Source organism: Aplidium turbinatum, chromosome 4 (assembly GCF_918807975.1).
Source record: "Aplidium turbinatum chromosome 4, kaAplTurb1.1, whole genome shotgun sequence".
NCBI lineage: Eukaryota > Metazoa > Chordata > Ascidiacea > Aplousobranchia > Polyclinidae > Aplidium > Aplidium turbinatum.
Genome location: NC_137475.1, coordinates 16383362 through 16403848, shown reverse-complemented (window position 1 = coordinate 16403848; position 20487 = coordinate 16383362). Strand labels below are relative to the sequence as shown.

The window sequence follows — 20487 nt, the reverse complement described above, 5'->3', positions numbered from 1 at the left end:
CTCATTGCATAATTTAATAATAATAGTTAAAATATTGAAAAACATGCAAAAACGCATGTAGCAATAAATTGTAGGTTTCTACAAATTCACAAAATCCAATTTTTCAATTTGCACAAACTGAAAATGAACCTACGATATTTTACCAGCTTTGTTGCGTCTTTAACAAATCTAAAGTATCAGAACTACTGCTCTTCAAGTTTTTTTTTTCCAAATAAGTCGCATTTCAACAAAGTCACATTTGTCGCAACAAAGTTTTGAAATATTGCAATAACAAATTTTCACCTTTTTACGTATATTCCAGTCGATGTATCATTGGGTCAGTGCGTTTCATCGGAACAATGCCGTGCTTTGAGATGCGGTGAACTAGAGGGCCACCTTCCATCGATCTTACGTGGTAGCATGACTGGATGTAATACAGAATGTTGCCGCGCAGATGGTTCATGCGTTGCTTCAAGTTTAGCTATTGGCGGTCAAACTGGTGGAAATGCTGGAGTTGGTGAGTGTCGCTAGCGTTCTTGGTTAGTGATAACTAGATTATATATCTAGAAAATAGGATCTAGCAAGACCCAGGCACATGAAGCCACAATGATGGCAAATCCCATGGTTTCCTATCATTCCAATGCCTATAACAGCCCTTTGTTTGGTGTTTTTTTTGTGTCTGATTTTAGATACTTTGAATATATATCTAATTTATACAAACTAAATTTTTTGAGAACTTTTCAACAGTTATGTAAATGTATTAAACTACATGGCAGCTCTTTTTCCAGACACTGCTGAAGATAGAGTGGAATGCAGAGTTGGTTCAAAAAGAACTACAGGTAGCTTTGGTTATGATCAGGACAATCAACAACTAACAAGATGCAATTCGAATCAAGTTTGCTCTCGTCTTTCTACGTCTTTTTCCACAAATCTTGAAGGATTCATGGTTCCAGGTGATTCCTTATCACAAGTATTTGTGATGTTAGTGATGTGCTATATTTAATCGGAAATGAAGGTATACTTTCAAGGTATTTTTTTTTTAAACAATTCTGTTGAAACTGAGTTGTTCTTCTCATTGTCGTGATTATCAAAGGCAAAGAATGAACACCGCACCCATAGTAAGCTAAACAGTGGTAAAATATAATTGGTTTACATGCAAATGTAACCTCTTAAAAACGCATGCAATTGCATGAAAAACATGAAAGGAAAGCAATTCTATGTAGCTTAATATTCCTCTTGGTGCTAAGTTTTAGTCATATTACCGGCTAAAGCTCATTGCATAACTTAATAATAATAGTTAAAATATTGAAAAACATGCAAAAACGCATGTAGCAATAAATTGTAGGTTTCTACAAATTCACAAAATCCAATTTTTCAATTTGCACAAACTAAAAATGAACTTACATGATATTTTACCAGCTTCGTTGCGTCTTTAACAAATCTAAAGTATCAGAACTACTGCTCTTTAAGGTTTTTCTTTCCCAAATAAGTCGCATTTCAACAAAGTCACATTTGTCGCAACAAAGTTTTGAAATATTGCAATAACGAATTTTCACCTTTTTACGTATATTCCAGTCGATGTATCATTGGGTCAGTGCGTTTCATCCGAACAATGCCGTGCTTTGAGATGCGCTGAACTAGAGAGTCACCTTCCATCGATCTTACGTGGTAGCATGACTGGATGTAGCACAGAATGTTGCCGCGCAGATGGTTCATGCGTTGCCTCAAGTTTAGCTATTGGCAGTCAAAGTGGTGGAAATGCTGGAGTTGGTGAGTGGCGCTGGTGTTTTTGGTTAGTGATAACTAGATTTGAAGCATACGCCGCAGAATTGATAAACCGTTTTTGGATATTTTCGGCAGGTTGATATTCATTTCCAAGCGTGTTGATACGTGTTGATATAACGGAGAAGTACATAATTATCTACAAAATAATGACCTAATCAGTGTATAATTAGCAGTTATATAAATGGCAATAGATTATATGGTAGATTTGTTCAACTTCAGACACTGCTGAAAAAGGTAGAGTGGAATGCAGAGTTGGTTCAAAAACAACTACAGATGGCTTTGGTTATGATCAGGACAATCAACAACTAACAAGATGCAATTCGAGTCAAGTTTGCTCTCGTCTTTCTACGTCTTTTTCCACAAATCTTGAAGGATTCATGGTTCCAGGTGATTCCTTATCACAAGTATTTGTGATGTTAGTGATGTGCTATATTTAATCGGAAATGAAGGTATACTTTCAAGGTGTTTTTGTAAACGATTCTGTTGAAACTGAGTTGTTCTTCTCATTGTCGTGATTGTCAAAGGCAAAAAATGAACACCGCACCCATAGTAAGCTAAACAGTGGTAAAATATAATTGGTTTACATGCAAATGTATGCTCAAACGCATGCATTTGCATGAAAAACATAAAAAAATGCAATTTTATGTAGCTTAGTATTGCTCTTGGTGCAAACTTTTAGTCATATCACTGGCTAAAGCTCATTGCACAACTTAATAATAATAGTTAAAATATTGAAAAACATGCAAAGACGCATGTAGCAATAAATTGTAGGTTTCTACAAATTCACAAAATCCAATTTTTCAATTTGCACAAACTAAAAATGAACCTACATGATATTTTACCAGCTTCGTTGCGTCTTTAACAAAGCTAAAGTATCAGAACTACTGCTCTTCAAGTTTTTTTCTTTCCCAGATAAGTCGCATTTCAACAAAGTCACATTTGTCGCAACAAAGTTTTGAAATATTGCAATAACAAATTTTCACGTTTTTACGTATATTCCAGTGGATGTATCATTGAGTCAGTGCGTTTCATCAGAACAATGCCGTGCTTTGAGATGCGATGAGCTAGAGAGCCACCTTCCATCGATCTTACGTGGTAGCATGACTGGATGTAATACACAATGTTGCCGCGCAGATGGTTCATGCGTTGGCTCAAGTTTAGCTATTGGCGGTCAAACTGGTGGAAATGCTGGAGTTGGTGAGTGGCGCTAGCGTTCTTGGTTAGTGATAACTAAATTATATATCTAGAAACAGGATCTAGCAAGACCCAGGCACTTGAAGCCACAATGATGGCAAATCCCATGGTTTCTTATCATTCCAACGTCTATAACGTTGTTTGGTGTTTTTTTGTGTCTGATTTTAGATACTTTGAATATATATCTAATTTATACAAACTAAATTTTTTGAGAACTTATCAACAGTTATGTAAATGTATTAAACTACATGGCAGCTCTTTTTCCAGACACTGCTGAAGATACTAGAGTGGAATGCAGAGTTGGTTCAAAAAGAACTACAGGTAGCTTTGGTTATGATCAGGACAATCAACAACTAACAAGATGCAATTCGAGTCAAGTTTGCTCTCGTCTTTCTACGTCTTTTTCCACAAATCTTGAAGGATTCATCGTTCCAGGTGATTCCTTATCACAAGTATTTGTGATGTTAGTGATGTGCTATATGTAATCGGAAATAAAGGTATACTTTCAAGGTGTTTTTTTAAACGATTCTGTTGAAACTGAGTTGTTCTTCTCATTGTCGTGATTGTCTAAGGCAAAGTATGAACACCGCACCCATAGTAAGCTAAACAGTGGTAAAATATAATTGGTTTACATGCAAATGTATCCTCTTAAAGAGCATGCACTTGCATGAAAAACATGAAAAGAATGCAATTTTATGTAGCTTAGTATTGCTCTTGGTGCTAAGTTGTAGTCATATTACTGGCTAAAGCTCATTGCATAACTTAATAATAATAGTTAAAATATTGAAAAACATGCAAAAACGCATGTAGCAATAAATTGTAGGTTTCTACAAATTCACAAAATCCAATTTTTCAATTTGCACAAACTAAAAATAAACTTACATGATATTTTACCAGCTTCGTTGCGTCTTTAACAAATCTAAAGTATCAAAACTACTGCTCTTCAAGTTTTTTTTTTCCAAATAAGTCGCATTTCAACAAAGTCACATTTGTCGCAACAAAGTTTTGAAATATTGCAATAACAAATTTTCACGTTTTTACGTATATTCCAGTCGATGTATCATTGGGTCAGTGCGTTTCATCAGAACGATGCCGTGCTTTGAGATGCGGTGAGCTAGAGAGCCACCTTCCATCGATCTTACGTGGTAGCATGACTGGATGTAATACAGAATGTTGCCGCGCAGATGGTTCATGCGTTGCTTCAAGTTTAGCTATTGGCGGCCAAAGTGGTGGAAATGCTGGAGTGGGTGAGTGGCGCTGGTGTTTTTGGTTAGTGATAACTAGATTTGAAGCATTCGCCGCAGAATTGATAAACCGTTTTGGAATATTTTCGGCAGGTTGATATTCATTTCCAAGCGTGTTGATATAACGGAGAAGTACATATCTACAAAATAATGACCTAATCAGTGTATAATTAGCAGTTATATAAATGGCAATAGATTATATGGTAGATTTGTTCAACTTCAGACACTGCTGAGGAAGGTAGAGTGGAATGCAGAGTTGGTTCAAAAACAACTACAGATGGCTTTGGTTATGATCAGGACAATCAACAACTAACAAGATGCAATTCGAGTCAAGTTTGCTCTCATCTTTCTACGTCTTTTTCCACATATCTTGAAGGATTCATGGTTCCAGGTGATTCCTTATCACAAGTATTTGTGATGTTAGTGATGTGCTATATTTAATCGGAAATGAAGGTATACTTTCAAGGTGGTTTTTTAAACGATTCTGTTGAAACTGAGTTGTTCTTCTCATTGTCGTGATTATCAAAGGCAAAGAATGAACACCGCACCCATAGTAAGATAAACAGTGGTAAAATATAATTGGTTTACATGCAAATGTATCCTCCTAAAAACGCATGCATTTGCATGAAAAACATGAAAAGAAAGCAATTTCATATAGCTTAGTATTGCTCTTGGTGCTAAGTTGTAGTCATATCACCGGCTAAAGCTCATTCTTCTTCTTCAATTGCCTTGCCTGAACCAGGCATCGACGGCCTCAGATGAATAATTAGACCAAATGTTCCTATTATATGTTGCATGGATAATTGTTTCTGTTTTGTCGTTAAGTTGTTCCAGATGTGTTTGTCTTTGTCTGCCAGGTGCCCGCTTTCCAAAAATTTTACCAGTTAAAGAGAGATGCTCCAGTTTTTGCTTTCTTATTACATGGCCGAGAAATTTATATTGTCTGGTTTTCATACTTTTTAACAGAGTTCTGGTTTGGTTCACTTGGTGTAGAGTTTCTTTATTTGTTTTCTTTGCCAGCCATGAAATGCGTTGCATTCTACGGAAACACCACATTTCAAAAGCATTAATCTTTTCTGCCATTTTTGTTGAAATATTCCAGGTTTCAGTGTTGTAATGAAAAACAGGATAAATATAGCATTTTACAACTCTAGATCTTGTTTTGAAAGATATATTTTTATTGCAAAGAATTGGTTTCATTTGTTGAAAGCTTGCTTTTGCTTGGGCTGTTCTTATGTTGAGCTCTGTTTTGTCTCTTGCATCCCAATTCACCATAGTCCCGAGGTATTTGAATTTTTGGACCTGTTTAAGAATTGTTCCATTAACTGATAAATTACAAATATGAGTTTCGGTTGCTTTTTTCTTTGTTATGACCATTGTTTCTGTTTTCTTTTTATTTAATTCCATGCCAAATATCTTGCTTTTCGTACACACAATATCTAATATGTTCTGCAGTTTTACGTCCGAGTCGGCTATCAAAACGGTGTCGTCAGCATATCGTATGTGGTTAATGTTGTTTCCTCCAATACTAATACCTCTTTCATCTTCAATATGTCTTTAAATTATTTCGCTGTATAATGAGAAAAGGTCAGGTGATAGCACACAACCTTGTCTTACTCCTTTCGGAATGGGCGTGTAGTCACTGCAGTCATCATTTATCCTGATAGCAGCTGATTGTTCGTAATATAAATTTTGAATGATTCTTAGATCTTTGTCGTCTATTCCAATTCTGTCGAGCATGCATAACATTTCATTATGTTGAACTCTATCAAAAGCTTTTTTATAGTCGATGAAGCACAAGTACAGGTCTTTTTGCATTTCGATTGATCTTTGAGCGAGGTTTTTCAGAATGAAGACCGTTGCACAACTCAAAGCTCATTGCATAACTTAATAATAATAATTAAAATATTGAAAAACATGCAAAAACGCATGTAGCAATAAATTGTAGGTTTCTACAAATTCACAAATACCAATTTTTCAATTTGCACAAACTAAAAATGAACCTACATGATATTTTACCAGCTTTGTTGCGTCTTTAACAAATCTAAAGTATCAGAACTACTGCTCTTCAAGGTTTTTCTTTCCCAAATAAGTCGCATTTCAACAAAGTCACATTTGTCGCAACAAAGTTTTGAAATATTGCAATAACAAATTTTCACGTTTTTACGTATATTCCAGTCGATGTATCATTGGGTCAGTGCGTTTCATCAGAACAATGCCGTGCTTTGAGATGCGATGAGCTAGAAAGCCACCTTCCATCGATGTTACGTGGTAGCATGACTGGATGTAATACACAATGTTGCCGCGCAGATGGTTCATGCGTTGGCTCAAGTTTAGCTATTGGCGGTCAAAGTGGTGGAAATGCTGGAGTGGGTGAGTGGCGCTGGCGTTCTTGGTTAGTGACAACTGGATTATATATCTAGATAACAGGATCTAGCAAGAGTCAGGCATTTGAAGCCACAATGATGACAAATCCATGGTATCCTATCATTCCAACGCTTACAACAGCCCTTTGTTTGGTGTTTTCTTGTGTCTGATTTTAGATACTTTGAATATCTATCTAATTTATACAAAACAAATTTTCTGAGAACATGTCAACATTTATGTAAATGTAATATACTACATGGCAGCTTTTATTCCAGATACTGCTGAAGATACTAGAGTGGAATGCAAAGTTGGTTCAAAAACAACTACAGGTAGCTTTGGTAATGTTCAGGACAATCAACAACTAACAAGATGCAATTCCAGTCAAGTTTGCTCCCGTCTTTCTACGTCTTTTTCTACAAATCTTGAAGGATTCATGGTTCCAGGTGATTCGTTACCTTCAGTATTTGTTATGTTTGCAATGTGCTATTTTTGATCGGTACAGAAGAAATATTTTTAAGGTGTTTTTTAACGATTCTGTTGAAACTGAGTTGTTCTTCTCATTGTCGAAATATTCAGAAGCACGAGTTAAGGAGTTGAGCACCGCACCCACATTAAACTAAACAATGATAAAACTTAATGATTTTGTTTGTATTCTTCGTAAAAAGGACCTACGTTTATGTAGACCTACGTTTCCATCAAAATTATTATTTGAGATTCATTTTTTTAACTTAGTAGTCCTATTGCTCTTGCTGCTTATTATACCAAAGCTCATTATACCGCATTGGCTAATACTAAAAAGATTCCAAAAACATGCAAATACGCATGTAGTGATAGATTGTGGGTTTCTGCAAAGTGAGAACACCAAATTTTACAATTTTCACAAATTTTAACTAAACTTACATAATTTCCCAGTATTGTTGCGTTTTAACCACATTAAAAATATGTTAGGCTAAGCACTGTTCAAGGTTTCTCGTTCCCAAATAAGTCCTATTTCAACAAAGTCACATTTGTCACAGCAAAGTTTTAACCGTATCTGTCACTGCTTCCTTTTGGCGTCAAGAGTTACTGGCCGAGACCATCAGGTCTACGTCTCTCTTATTGCTAATTACTCCGTCGGCTTACATCAAATAACAACGGGAAAAAGTATGCCGTTGGTCAAAAGCCTTATCTATCACTTCAATCAATTTATTTCGCAAAATATATTCGTGATTGTGTATTTTAGGTAGAAAAGGTGATAAAGACTCGGTTTTTGACCTATTTTCGCCATTTCTTGGTCAAATTTCTCAGTTCACATTTTATTTTGAAAGTCTTCTAGCATAGAACACAGAATTTCATCAATTTTGTTTTTCCGTTTCTGTGCAAACAGTATTCCATGCACTTTTTGCACTACAAAGCAATTTGCGCGAATAACAAATTACCTCCCTAATTATTGTCTGCCAGCAAAGGATGACTCATCGTTAGCGTGAATGTCTGAACTGTTGTAAAATACCATATGTGAAAGTAACTAATGGGTTGGTGTCCATATTTACGTCGATTCCACGTCGAATAATGTCGAATAATTGTACATAACCCTGTAGCAATTATTTTCGACTTGGATAGGCGATAGCGAAATTCTTTAGTCAAAAAAATCTCATCTTAGGTAAATTTGACATTAGTAGATGTTAAATCAACGTAACCTCTTCATTGACTTGCATGGCTGAAAGCGTTTTCCGCAAGCTAAGGAAATAAGCTCAATCATTTTGCAATACATGTAGTTTCAACTTCTGTTCATAAACAATACATTATGAAAAACTACTCAAAATTGATGGATTGATTGACTTGGTCAAGGACGTTGTACTTTGGTCAAGACATTTAGCTACTTCAAATAACGCAACGCACATAAACTTCAATCCGTATGAATATTTGTATTTACCTAGATTATAATTCACTCTAATGTAAAAAGTACGTTGTTTTTCGTTTACTTCGTGTTTTTAATATACTATATGCTAGAATAGAGCAAGCATGTGATTACGGAAAATATATCATGTTTCTTTACATAATCCAAAGTTGAATAAAATCGTGTATATTCGATGTTTCAAAGCGTCGAAACAATTCAATTACTTTGCAGTGAAAATCATTTTCTTATTCGATAACTTGCTAAAATTTGTAATAGAAATTTTATTACTTACCTAGCTAGCAAAATCCCCCAATTTTAAATCCCCCAAGTTGATTCAATGGAAAAATGGGTGATTTTTCTAGCTGGGCAGGCACCTATCTAGCCAGCAAAATCGATCGTTGTTACATTGATTCAACGTCGTCGGGTGTTGAATCAACGTAAAAACGGCTGATTTTGCTAGCTGGATAGACATTGCCTGCACTATGGCTAAGCTGCGCTACTGTTTTGTCGACAGATAATGCGTAGTTTCAACTTATAGTGATGATAAATCTACGAAAATCTGTCGGATGCAGTTGGATGCGCACGTTTGAGCAAGCGTTCACTCAACTTTTTTTACAGATTGTGTGAATTTGCTTTTTGATCATCGCAGTTAGCTCGAATTCGGCAACTTGTTTATAAACCAACAAAAACAGGGAAAGCACGTCGGAGGGAAATTTATAATCAAAAGAAAACCTCAATGAAATGAAATCTATTACACACATTAGTTAGAACAGAAGGACTTTTGGAGCATAAAATATGGGATTATATGATATACTGTTAGTAAAACGAATATAAGAGCCAAACTACTTATAAACATTTGAATCTAAACGTTTCAAACAAAGCGGTTTTTATCGTCTGTAGAATAATAGAAATGGACTCCGTTTTAGGTCAAATGTTTACCAATATTTTGGCTCATAGATTCCTGTTGGGTAAAAGAAATTTAATGTTATAACAACGATTTGTATTCTTCAGCCTGGTTGACCCGTTCATTCAAATTACACTCCACTTGGTAACATTAATCGCGTAGGTGTGTTGATACAATGTCTCATGACGTTCCATCAACACAAAATCAGGCCATTTTGTACACTGGCAATACAGTGCGCTCAGCTAATTCACGTCGCATAAATGGCAGACTATAAAGCAGACTTGCAGTATACATTAATGAAATATTACAAGTAGAGCAAGAGTTTTCTGAATAATATCAAACACTTCTTCGCCCAAATATTTACAACATCACTGCAACTCAGTTCACATAGTTTTGACGACCAGAATGATGAACGACTGATGTTGAATAACTTATTTGCACGAGGGGCACAATTTGTATGCGTGTTTTATGCAAAGCGGGCTGGAGCACTTTTCACAACAATACACTGTTTTACCAATTTTCTTTCTTTTTGCTGTATATCCTGTACCTCTGATTCCGTCTAAACATGTAGAGCATTGCTTCTTTGAGGGTTGAGGTTGCTGATCCAACTGCGGAGGATTAGGCCTAATACTTCTTCCTAGGTACGACGCCATCGTCTTCCGTAAGTGATCATTGAGTGTTGGCGTGTTATCTAGACCATGCGACATGTGAGGCTTTATCAACGATAGAGCGAGCTCCCAACCTTCAAGGAAGCTTTCGTCTGCTCGTGCATCTGCCAATCGCATCCCTCTATTCATATAGCTAACCGTCATTGCGTTTACTCGAGCTACATCTAATAGATAGGAAAAGGCTGACACCGTTCATTTTGATGATTTTGGTTTGACAGAATAAAATCCCATCTTTTGGTCTACTACATCTGTACCACCTTTCGTAAAATCGTAAAATTTTTTGATAGCTGGCTTCCTCTTACCGTCATCTTTAGTTACTCCTAGAATAGGAATCATGGTTGAAAGTACCAGGACATTTCGCTTTGCGGAAGATTTCGGCTTGACCACGTAAGATGTAGCAGTAAGATGAGGTTTTGATTCTTCCCAATAAACTTTTGTACTGAGCGGTTCTCTATCGATAAGAGAGCTTATATCGCCAACACCTTTCCTGGCGGTTTGCCACGTTCCCACCAACGTGATTCGTTTCATCCACAGCTATTCTGCCAGCTCCAGCGATGTATAGAACCGGTCAAGGGAAATATTACGCCCTTCTAACGAGGTCGCTTGCTCTAAATTATGCACAAGAGTGCGAACATATTCTAAAACATTGCTCAGGTAATGTGGTCCTGGATCTCCAGTTGGTTTTCCAGCATATGCAATGGACGTATATGTGTAGGGTACACGCGCACTGTTGATGCTTCTAAATAGCAATCCGTATTTCGCTGGCTTGTTTCTACTGTACGGACAAAATGCTACTCCCACACGAGTAGCATACAACGTTTCGTCTAAAGACAAAAAATCTTCTGGAGTAACAGCTGCCGCACAGTTTGTAATAAAAATTTCAAAAATTTCTCTCATTGCGGCAAATCGATCGCTCTTCCAACGACGGGTTCTGGATGACTTGTCGTCAAATCTGAGGTTGGCCGACAAGAATTTATATCGATTCAACGACATTGTTGCAGCAAATATTGGATGGCCATACACATGAGAAAAAGAATGCTGAATTCTGTGAAAGGTATGCTTCAGTAACCCTCTCACGTACTATAGACTAATAAATGCTTCAATCTCTGTCGCATTAGTTTCCATCAAATATGGAGCACGCCAAGATACTCGCTGCTCATCCGATATCTTTGCCAATCGTTCTCGAATGCTTGCGTTGGTGCTTGCTACTACAATGTAAATTATTTCGACAGTGAAAAAATTGCGCCAGGCCGCGAATGATGTCATGGCGTTTCTATACGGAAGATTGACTCGAGGAGTGTTATGAATAACATTAGCTGAACTTTGTCTCCCTATTCTTGTAGGACGATTAATTGTCCACACCACACTTTCTTTAGTTCTCTTATCAATTACAACCGAAATTCGCTCTTCCTCCTGATCAGGACATGGTTGAAAATTGTCTTCGTCTAGCGCATTATCCACCGAATTGACGACATGATGCCTCCGCTGCTGCGATTGCCTCGATCTTGCAATAATTACCTCCTCATCACTGCTTTCACCCGACGTTATAGGATCGTTTTCGCCATCACACAAAGGCAAATCCTCGTCACTGTCGAAAAAGTCTACTTCATTTTCGTCCTCTATGTTTGCAAGTATATTTGCAGCTTGAATAGCGTTATAAGTTTCATTCGAATTTAAAGCCATTACAAGGTATCTAGTTTTGTCCACCTGGAACATTCAATATTGCTATGACTAAGTACTGCTAATATGCATTTATCTCATTGTAGTTCTAAATGCTGGCATTTCCACAACAATCAAATTTCTAAGCATAATTTATTCAAAGAATCGATTTCGCCATAGTAATAGCATCTTCAGCTAGCATAATTATGTAAAAAAAATTTATTGGTTAGAGTTGAAAGCACATTTATATTTAAATTTAAAATGCATGAAACAAACAAATAAAGCAAAATGTATTATAATGGTAAATAATTTTTTATCAAACAGTCTAATTAGTTTCTGGTGTACATTACTCTGCATGCATATTATTCTATCCTCAAATATAACAGATTATAAATTTTCAAACAAAACACTGTAAACCTGATGTTCTAACTGGATTCTAACAGTGAAATTGAAGTGGCACAAAATTTTGAAAGAAATATATAGGCCAACTGTAATGGTCAGATCATCTATACTAAATCTTCCGTTTATGTTGATTCCACGTTGGTAGATGTTCGATTGTCCGGACAAAAACAAACTGTTCCAGCCAGATATAAGACGAAGTTTTATCTCTAATCGTTGTAAGAATTATATATTACATAGTAGGCTAAGGTAAAACTGACGTAACACTGGAACAAATGTGATGTCGTAACAATAACAGCGTGAATGTATTATGGGTTGAGTTGAGTCATTCTCTACGGCGTTTATAAAAGTTCAAAATACTTTATACTTCTATCACCACACGTTGAAGAAATGCAACAAGAGAAAATGATGCGCATTCTCTTGTGCCAAGCCATGGAAGCAAGACCAAAATATCGCGTCGTTGATCAGAGACCGACTCCCCATGAAGAATGGAATTTTAGCGCTGCCCCAGTTTGAATGACAAACACAAAATGAAACCGCACGCTAATAGTAAACTGTCAATCAAGCTATTGAATATCGGCAAATCTCTTGCATTTCATAACTGGCTGTGACAAAAGGTTTATTGTGAACTTCACAATTATCCGATACCAACATAATCGGGATTAAAATTTGGGGCAAGAAAAAAAAGTAAAAGTCAAGAAATCTCAGGTTTTTAGCGTCACTGCTTCTATGTGAAATTGCTGAATTAGCAGAGGGCGAGACCATAAGGTCTACGCCAGTAACAGATACGGTTAAAATAGTGAAATAAAAATTTTTTCATTTGTTCACTTTTATTCAACACAAGTACGTATCGAAAACATTTGAGTTTGTTTAAATGATGTTAGATTTCTTTGTGTAAAAAATATGTTGAATCTGTTGAAGTTACTTTGTTTTGTCTGTCTGTGACAAATAGTAGTTACATTTGGCTATGCACTATTAGAAAAGATGGTTCTGTACCGCACAGCTGAATCTCAGCAACTTTTACAAGAATAATAACAGTAAATAAAAGACGATGAGGAGCAGATCACATGAGGTGTGAGATACAAGCACGTGACATAAATAAAAAACCCACGAAAGACACGACGAGCCAAAGTCAATTGTCTGTTTAATAACGACAGATTGGTGCCAAAGGTGTCAGATCTGCCTTGGAAGACGACAGTAAATTGGTTGATCGAAATCAAGGATTTCTAGAAATACTGCATACGAAATTACCTTCTCAGAGTAGGGAGTGTTAAATAATACTGTACAAATTGTGAAACAGCTTACAACTGTAATTTATCAACCCATCAAAGCAATAGTGCATAAAATTTTTAAGCTGTTCAAAGCAATTAGTTTACAGCAGGGGTCACCAAATGGCGGCCCGCCACGCTGTATCGCTGCGGCCCGCGGAAGGTATCAGCGTACAAGTATAACCCAAAATACTTTTCTTGAGACGTTAAAGAGCACGAAGGCAAAAAATACCTTCCGGGAAGCATATTTTCGCATTGCATACGATTCCACCGACTGACCAATCAGATTGTAGTTCTAGGTGGGGGTTGCTTAAAGTTATTCCAATGCGATGTACAGCCACACTGTCCCAGTGGTTGATTAAAAGGTCTGTTTTCGAATTTCGAAATTGTCTGTGAGCATAGGGTTGCTTATTTTAAGTTTGCAAATGTCATGTAAACACTATTGCGAGTTTCATCGTTATTGTGTTTCACGAGCAGTGTTCTCTTTATGCAAGTTTTTGTGGGCAACATAGGTCGGTGTGCCAACTCAATTTATAATAAATTGGCAAAATATTATATATAAATTTAGAGACTTTTTCTGATTGTATTATGAAAAAAATTAACTTAGTACTGCAAAACGTTTTTTTTAAAGAAATATGGAACGCTTCACGATTTTGCGCGTCATCCTTGCGCAGGAGCCATGCTAATCTTCTCCGTATCGTTCCAATTATAGTATATGTACTGCCGAAGCAAGTACTGCAAAATGTTGTTAATTAACAAATTCTTGCCACGCTGATAAGCACCGCAAGTGACAGTTGTCTATAATAAAAGAAAGACGGTTTTATAGACTCTCACAAAAAGGATGAAAAACCAACTCATTGCTTTTTTAGAGGGAAGACTATTAGTGTTCATGAATTACGATAGAATTACGATTTTTCGGTGATTTCCACAAGCGTTTGTTTCATGGTACCTGGTTTCTTTTTCCCTGTTATTGGAGCCTATTTTTCGCTGATATGTTTGCAGGTCACTATTGTTGCCTGTATTGCGATGTGTCAAACATTTCCTTGTTTACTGGAACTGTTAATTGCAAGATATCTTTTGCGAAGCAAAGTAACAACACCACTCTTGCTTGGCGATGAATATTCTGATGAAACCGCTCGCCTCGCTATAAGTGCACAAAACAAGTGCCCTCGTTTATTAGGCATTGTTAAAAAAGTCAAAAGTGTTGTAAAAGGAGCTTGGCCTGGCAGTAGCGTTGTTGGTAGGCTATTCTAACATAAATATGAACAACATGTGACGCTGGATACTGGGTACGAAGTGCGTTCTTTTCTAGCATAAGAGTCAACCTACCTAACATTTTATTAGTGCGGCCCGCCACAGCTCTCCTTAGTGCCAAAGTGGCCCGCATGCAAAAACGGTTGGTGACCCCTGGACTCTACAGTATAAAAATATAAATTCACCATACAAGCTACTGTTGTGCAATATCTTCAGATTATCTGAATGTAGCATCACTGAATAAGTCGTTATGAGAATTTTAATTTTTAATAGCTTATTTTCACCAGTTGGGTGCAAAATAATGTCTAAAACAGTCTTCATAACTGGCGGTTTTCTGCCAATCATTGCAATTCATCTGGCCTGCGTTCGGTAAGATATTCGGTAAAATAATTTGCATGATAGTTTTTTTAACGAAAGAATAAATTTGAGATTGCTTGTAAAGTGATTATTTCTACAATTAACTGGTCTAAATTTTATCAACACCATTATTTTGATAGCTTAATTTTTTAGCATCTAGAGTCTAGACATACATTTCATCAATTAGATCGCTTTGGATTAATTCGTATGCAGTTTATGAAAATATTTGTCGAGGCTTACAATATTGTCAGTGAAAATGAAAGAATTGACATAAATTTGAGTTAATATAAAATGATGATTAAAATAGATTTTTGTGTGAAAATGTACAGAAAATATTGCAACATTTTGCATAACACACCCTATTCTAATACCCAAGATGACGTTAGTTGTGCTTTCCGGTAAATTCCACCAAAGTTGCTTGATATCGGATATAGGTCACAAACGCGCGTTTTCAACCAATTTTACTTTGACAAGTTAGTTTAAACACTTCAATCACCACATGCCACATGTGGAGTTGATGATTTATAACTTGGACTACTATCATCAGTAGCTATTGCAGGCAGTAGCCCGTAACTACATAGGCTATATCATCATTTGCTTTTGTTGATCCTTCAACAAACTTCAAAATAGAAGTTACTCTTCTGGGGTTGTCATGTTCAAATAGATTCGAAAACCTAATTCACACAGTTGTAGCAAGAGATTTCTGAAATATGGGAATTTTCACAATTAGAATAATAAAATAAAAATAGCCTTCATATTCAAGGACCGAATGTAGTCTTCGCTCTAGGCTTCTCGCATCTATTGTGACATGATTGATAAATTTCATATTTTTAAATTCCAGTTTATGTATCGTTACGTCAATGCGTTTCTTCTGAGCAATGCGATGCGCTGGGATGTGATCAGCTACAGAGGCACCTTCCACCAAGTTTTCATGGTAGCATGACTGGTTGTGGTACAGAATGCTGCTTCTCAGATGGTTCATGCTCTGCTTCAAGCTTAGGTGTTGATGATCGAGTTAGCGAAGGAGGTGGAGATTGTGAGTAAAATTCCCTTTTTTGTCTAAATGTGCTAATAAGCTTACAGCCGGTCCATATACTAGAAACTGCTATACTAACACACTTCTGTGTCTTGATTTATATAGCTAATGGGTTTGATTGCTCCGTTGGAATTAAAGTATCTGGCGGTGGCACACAGCAAAATGATCAAAGGATTAATAAGTGCTCACCGGAACAAAAATGTACCAAAATTTCGGCAACAATCCGTGCTACCTCTGGAACTAGGTCGCTTTCCGGTAAGTTGCCTATTTAGGCTGCTTAGCCTACAAATTAAGTGTTTCTAGAATCTAGAACAAAATGCATTCTTTTATAGCAATACGTTTTACTGTGTGATTAAAGTAAGTAAAGCATTCAGACTGAGATTACCCAAAACATCCATTAAAACCTATTCGGTTGTTTGATGTAAATTTCACAACTTGATAAATATAAAAAAAATGTTTAAGCTATTTTAATTCAGAATAGCCTATACTCCAAAATGCATATTGTTTTTTGTTAAAACTACACATATGGTTCTGGCGCTTCTTCTTCTTCTGAAAACAGTTTTGGGATGCTCTTGAGCTGCGTTGTCGATCAGAACGACCTTTTAGAAATGGAATTTTACCTTTTTATAGTTTACACTAGAGGGATTGTCACAGTTAACCGTATGTTGATGTGCAATTACACGAATGAGGATGCTGTAAGCAGGGTTGCACTCCTGGGTGGGGGGGGGGGGGCTCGGGGGAGCTCAAACCCTCGAAACATGAAAAAGCTTGATGTAGGGGGGCTCAGGGGGGCTCGTTCAAGCTTCGACTTTTAAGCTCTTATGGCTGAAGAACAACTTATCGACTCAACAAGTAACACTTTAACAGCTTTCTCACAACAGAACTGCAAAAATACACGAACATAAGTTGGTAGTAATCGCCGTTTTCCGTGATTAGGTCCCGTACAGTTAGCTTAATCCTATCATGCAATCTACATGTATGGTAAATCAAACTTTTTGCAAATAGGGCAATAAAGAACGACATAATATTTTGTGGCTCTTTTGACATTTTAGATGTCTGCGCGTGATGTGACTCTTGCATTGAATAGCCTTTCCCACCCATGTGCCTTAAAATTTAGGAAAGTGGGTAAAGTTTTCAGTGTGCGTCGTGTTGCGTCCTCACATCGTGGTATCAATGCTCTGTGGAATAGCCTAGTTTCCCAGCATTGTATAAACACTTCACACTTCACAGCCCTTGCAGAAAGGAAGAATATTAGAGAAACAGATCGGGCCATGCTCAGAGCCATAGATGTCTCTGCATCAAAATGACCACCAAGGAATTCGTAGAAGATCTGGCACTTTTTAAAGATTGTCTTCGGCAATTATCGCTTTTGTCAGAAGTTGTTATGGAATGTACAAAAACTACTCCTTTAAAGGCATAACGTTGGACCAGTTCAAAGCTTGACGTAGAGACTACCCTTCTTTTGGTCGTACTCGGTTTATTCAAGCTTCAGTTGACAACATTGGAACCAGGATGGTGGGCACCAACAATTCTGTGAAAAACTTGGAAATTATTGTAGCCTACCAGAGTTATGACCTGCTGTAATCGAAGTTCCATGGCAAAAAGGGGAGCAGATATTACGGAAAATAGAGGAGAGATTTCATGTCACCACTCCTATTTTCGATTGTAGGCCTACGTTGGCAATCCTTGCCATATGCCAGATACGATAAAGTTGCTCAAGAATGTAGGCTAGTACTAAACATGATTGCTATAAGTTCTGCTGAAGCCGAACGTGGATTTTCGGAAATGAACTTGGTCTTCACAGCGCTACGATCACAACTGACCAAATCACTTGTTTCAGTAATGTTGTTCATCAGCAAGCATCAATGGACCACCTCCTCATATAGCCTATGGAATGGCACTGCGGCAACTCAGAAGTGGTTGCGGACTCATCGATCGGCTGTGGATACTTAGGTTAAGCATTCTAAGCTGCCCACGTTGAGTGAACTCAGATGTGCAAAAACTGTTTGCTGGCTAAAATCAAAGACTGTCGTGGTGCTTATAACTTAACCCATAAAACCAAAGACCTGGCAGACAAGCTATTTGTTTTGTAGCCTATAATCTTGTTTGCACCAACTTTGAATAAATGTTTTTGCTATATTTAGAGTTGTACTGTTCGTTAATAGCTAAATGAGATTTTAGTGTAACTGTCACATTCGCAGCTTATTGGTTCTTACTCGCAAAGCTGCAAATGCAAGCGCTCATTACAGGAGATGAATTTTCTCACTTTCCTACAGTCATTTTTGTTTGCAAGTTTGCTTAGAATTGGCTCATTCTAATAAGTAGCCCACGATTGGAATTAGCCCACGATTGGAATTAGCTCATGCAAAACGAGTTTTAAGTGTAAGCCTACGCAGTAAAGAAAAAGCAAAGGAGATTGCAGTGTAGCAACCAAGCCAAATTTCCAACTTATAATTTCATTTTGGATTCAACCACTTTTTCACGTTTTGCTGCTTCTACCTTTTTCTGTACTTCAAGCTATGTTTTAGCGTGGGTTGATTTTCGATATGATTTTCAGAAATAAAAACAAACTAAACAGTGTTTCTTTTTAAAAATGGTAAAGATTGTTGGCTCACCTACACCGATTACTTATACTTTGTCTATAACAACACAGCTAGGTGTTGATAGAGCCCCCTCCCAAATAAAATGCTAGGAATCCAACCCTGGCTGTAAGACAGTGGTTCTCAAACTGAGCGTCGCGAAGCCCTGCTGCGTCGTTTACAATTTCAAAAAACGATGCACAAAGACTCCGTTTCCTATCTAAAAATTTTATATCAACCAGGCAATTCGAGCAAAATTATGATCAACTTCAATATTATTTTTTAAGAAGCAGACTTTTGATCAATGCTAAATATACAGTAGAAGCACAAATGTTAGTCAGCTGCGTGGTAGCACTCACAGTTTTGCCACGACTGTAATTGCAGCAAGAGATTGATTACAAATGAAATGAGTGAGAAATTTTCTATACAAGTTTAGAAAATTTTATTGATATGCGATGAAATTGACAAATAAACATTAGTAGCATATAACTTATTGAATTTTGGACCTACGTGATCACATTTAGCTTATTACAACAAAACTTCACAATGTCTGTGGCAATGAAAATAGGTCGGCTGCATTGCCGAGTGGTGAGAGCCCAGCAGGAACAACGTTCGAAAGGGCGCCGGTTCGACACCGCTCAAGAGCATGTGGCTGTGTCTTTGGTAAGACACTTAAAGGCATGCCTGAAGGTGGTCACGAAGATTGGCTTCCTTGCCTTCCCGTCCATTTAATCTTAATCTAAATCTTCAATCACGGATACGACAAAATAAAAACAAGGTTTTGTCTCAATGCCGCAATTATTTTTTTTTAAACTTTAGTTGTATTTTTCAGCTGACGTTTCATTTGGACAATGTCTTTCCCAGTCAGAATGTGAAGCCTTTCAATGCGAACAGCTAAAAAAATTCCTTCCACAAGGGATTCATATCGAGATGAGTGGCTGCAGCAAGCAATGCTGCGGCGCGGACGGTGTTTGCTCTATATCTGATGATTCTGCTGTGAATGGAAGGGAGAGCACTTGAATGTAGAGCGTTTGTCAATGAACAAGTTGAAGACTACACCATCGTTTTTCAATACCGTCAGCTTTTAAGTTTGAATTAAATTTCTTTTCATTCAAAAATTTGGTTGACAATTTTTGTTATATTAGTCATGTTCAATATAAGCGATAATAAAGTATGCCAGGTAGGCAATAGGCAGCAAAACGTATTTACCCCTACATTCTTGCACAGCAGTATTTTTATTTTTTGATTGCTCAGTGAGCCTTTTATTTGTTCTTTTTGACATGTCAAACTGACAATGTGGGGAAATTAATTGCAACGTTTTAAAATCTTTCATTTTACTCCTCTTTCAAGCGTTGCGACTTGCCACAGCAAATGTTTTTTCTGCATTTTTCCATTACACATTATAGTACACATAACTTTTAGGACCTATTAAAAAAAAAAAAACTTTTAGGACCTATGCTTTCATTTCAAGCATGCCCACTCTAATTTCACCCAGTCTAGTGCGATAACTCCAGCAGGTTCGGTCTTCACATCTCACACTATCTTTACAGTACTTTCACCGTTTCGCTTTTTCTTCATGACTGTATATTTCGCTTATTCCTATTTTATTCCTTCTTTTTCTTAAATCAAGTGGTTAGCTAAGTGGTTACGGCGCCTAACTCAAGATCAAGCCGCGTGGTTCGACTCACGAGGGGTGTGCGCTTGAGCAGCGCGTTCAGGACTGCTCTCCATTCAGCGGTACCAAGTGGATAGAATAATTCTCCGGCAACAAGATTTCAACAAGCGGAAATTTCACTCTATCAAATATTGGTTACCAGCCTCTATAACTATGCGAAACAGCCAGGATCAAACTCTCAAAGAAACTCTCCCAGTCCAAGGATAAAAATCAAATCACCCAATCAATCTGTGATATTTCCTT

At 37.1% G+C, this 20487-nt stretch overlaps 1 protein-coding gene and 1 non-coding gene across 2 annotated transcripts; one reads left to right on the top strand and one right to left on the bottom strand.

Annotated features, from left to right (window-relative positions):
- The first annotated feature begins 370 nt into the window (after positions 1 to 370).
- On the top strand, positions 371 to 19738 carry LOC145769347 (uncharacterized). The gene is made up of 13 exons (XM_082580957.1): positions 371 to 496; positions 768 to 932; positions 1555 to 1749; positions 1984 to 2151; positions 2767 to 2961; positions 3226 to 3393; positions 4011 to 4205; positions 4426 to 4593; positions 6381 to 6575; positions 6845 to 7012; positions 15796 to 15990; positions 16096 to 16245; positions 19402 to 19738. Exons 1-13 carry the CDS (start codon positions 400 to 402, stop codon positions 19587 to 19589), a joined length of 2247 nt encoding a protein of 748 aa, XP_082437083.1. The 5' UTR covers positions 371 to 399; the 3' UTR covers positions 19590 to 19738.
- Positions 13973 to 14079, bottom strand: LOC145769751 (U6 spliceosomal RNA). The gene has a single exon (XR_014289071.1). It is a non-coding gene; the product is annotated as a U6 spliceosomal RNA (small nuclear RNA).
- Positions 19739 to 20487: the final 749 nt, after the last annotated feature.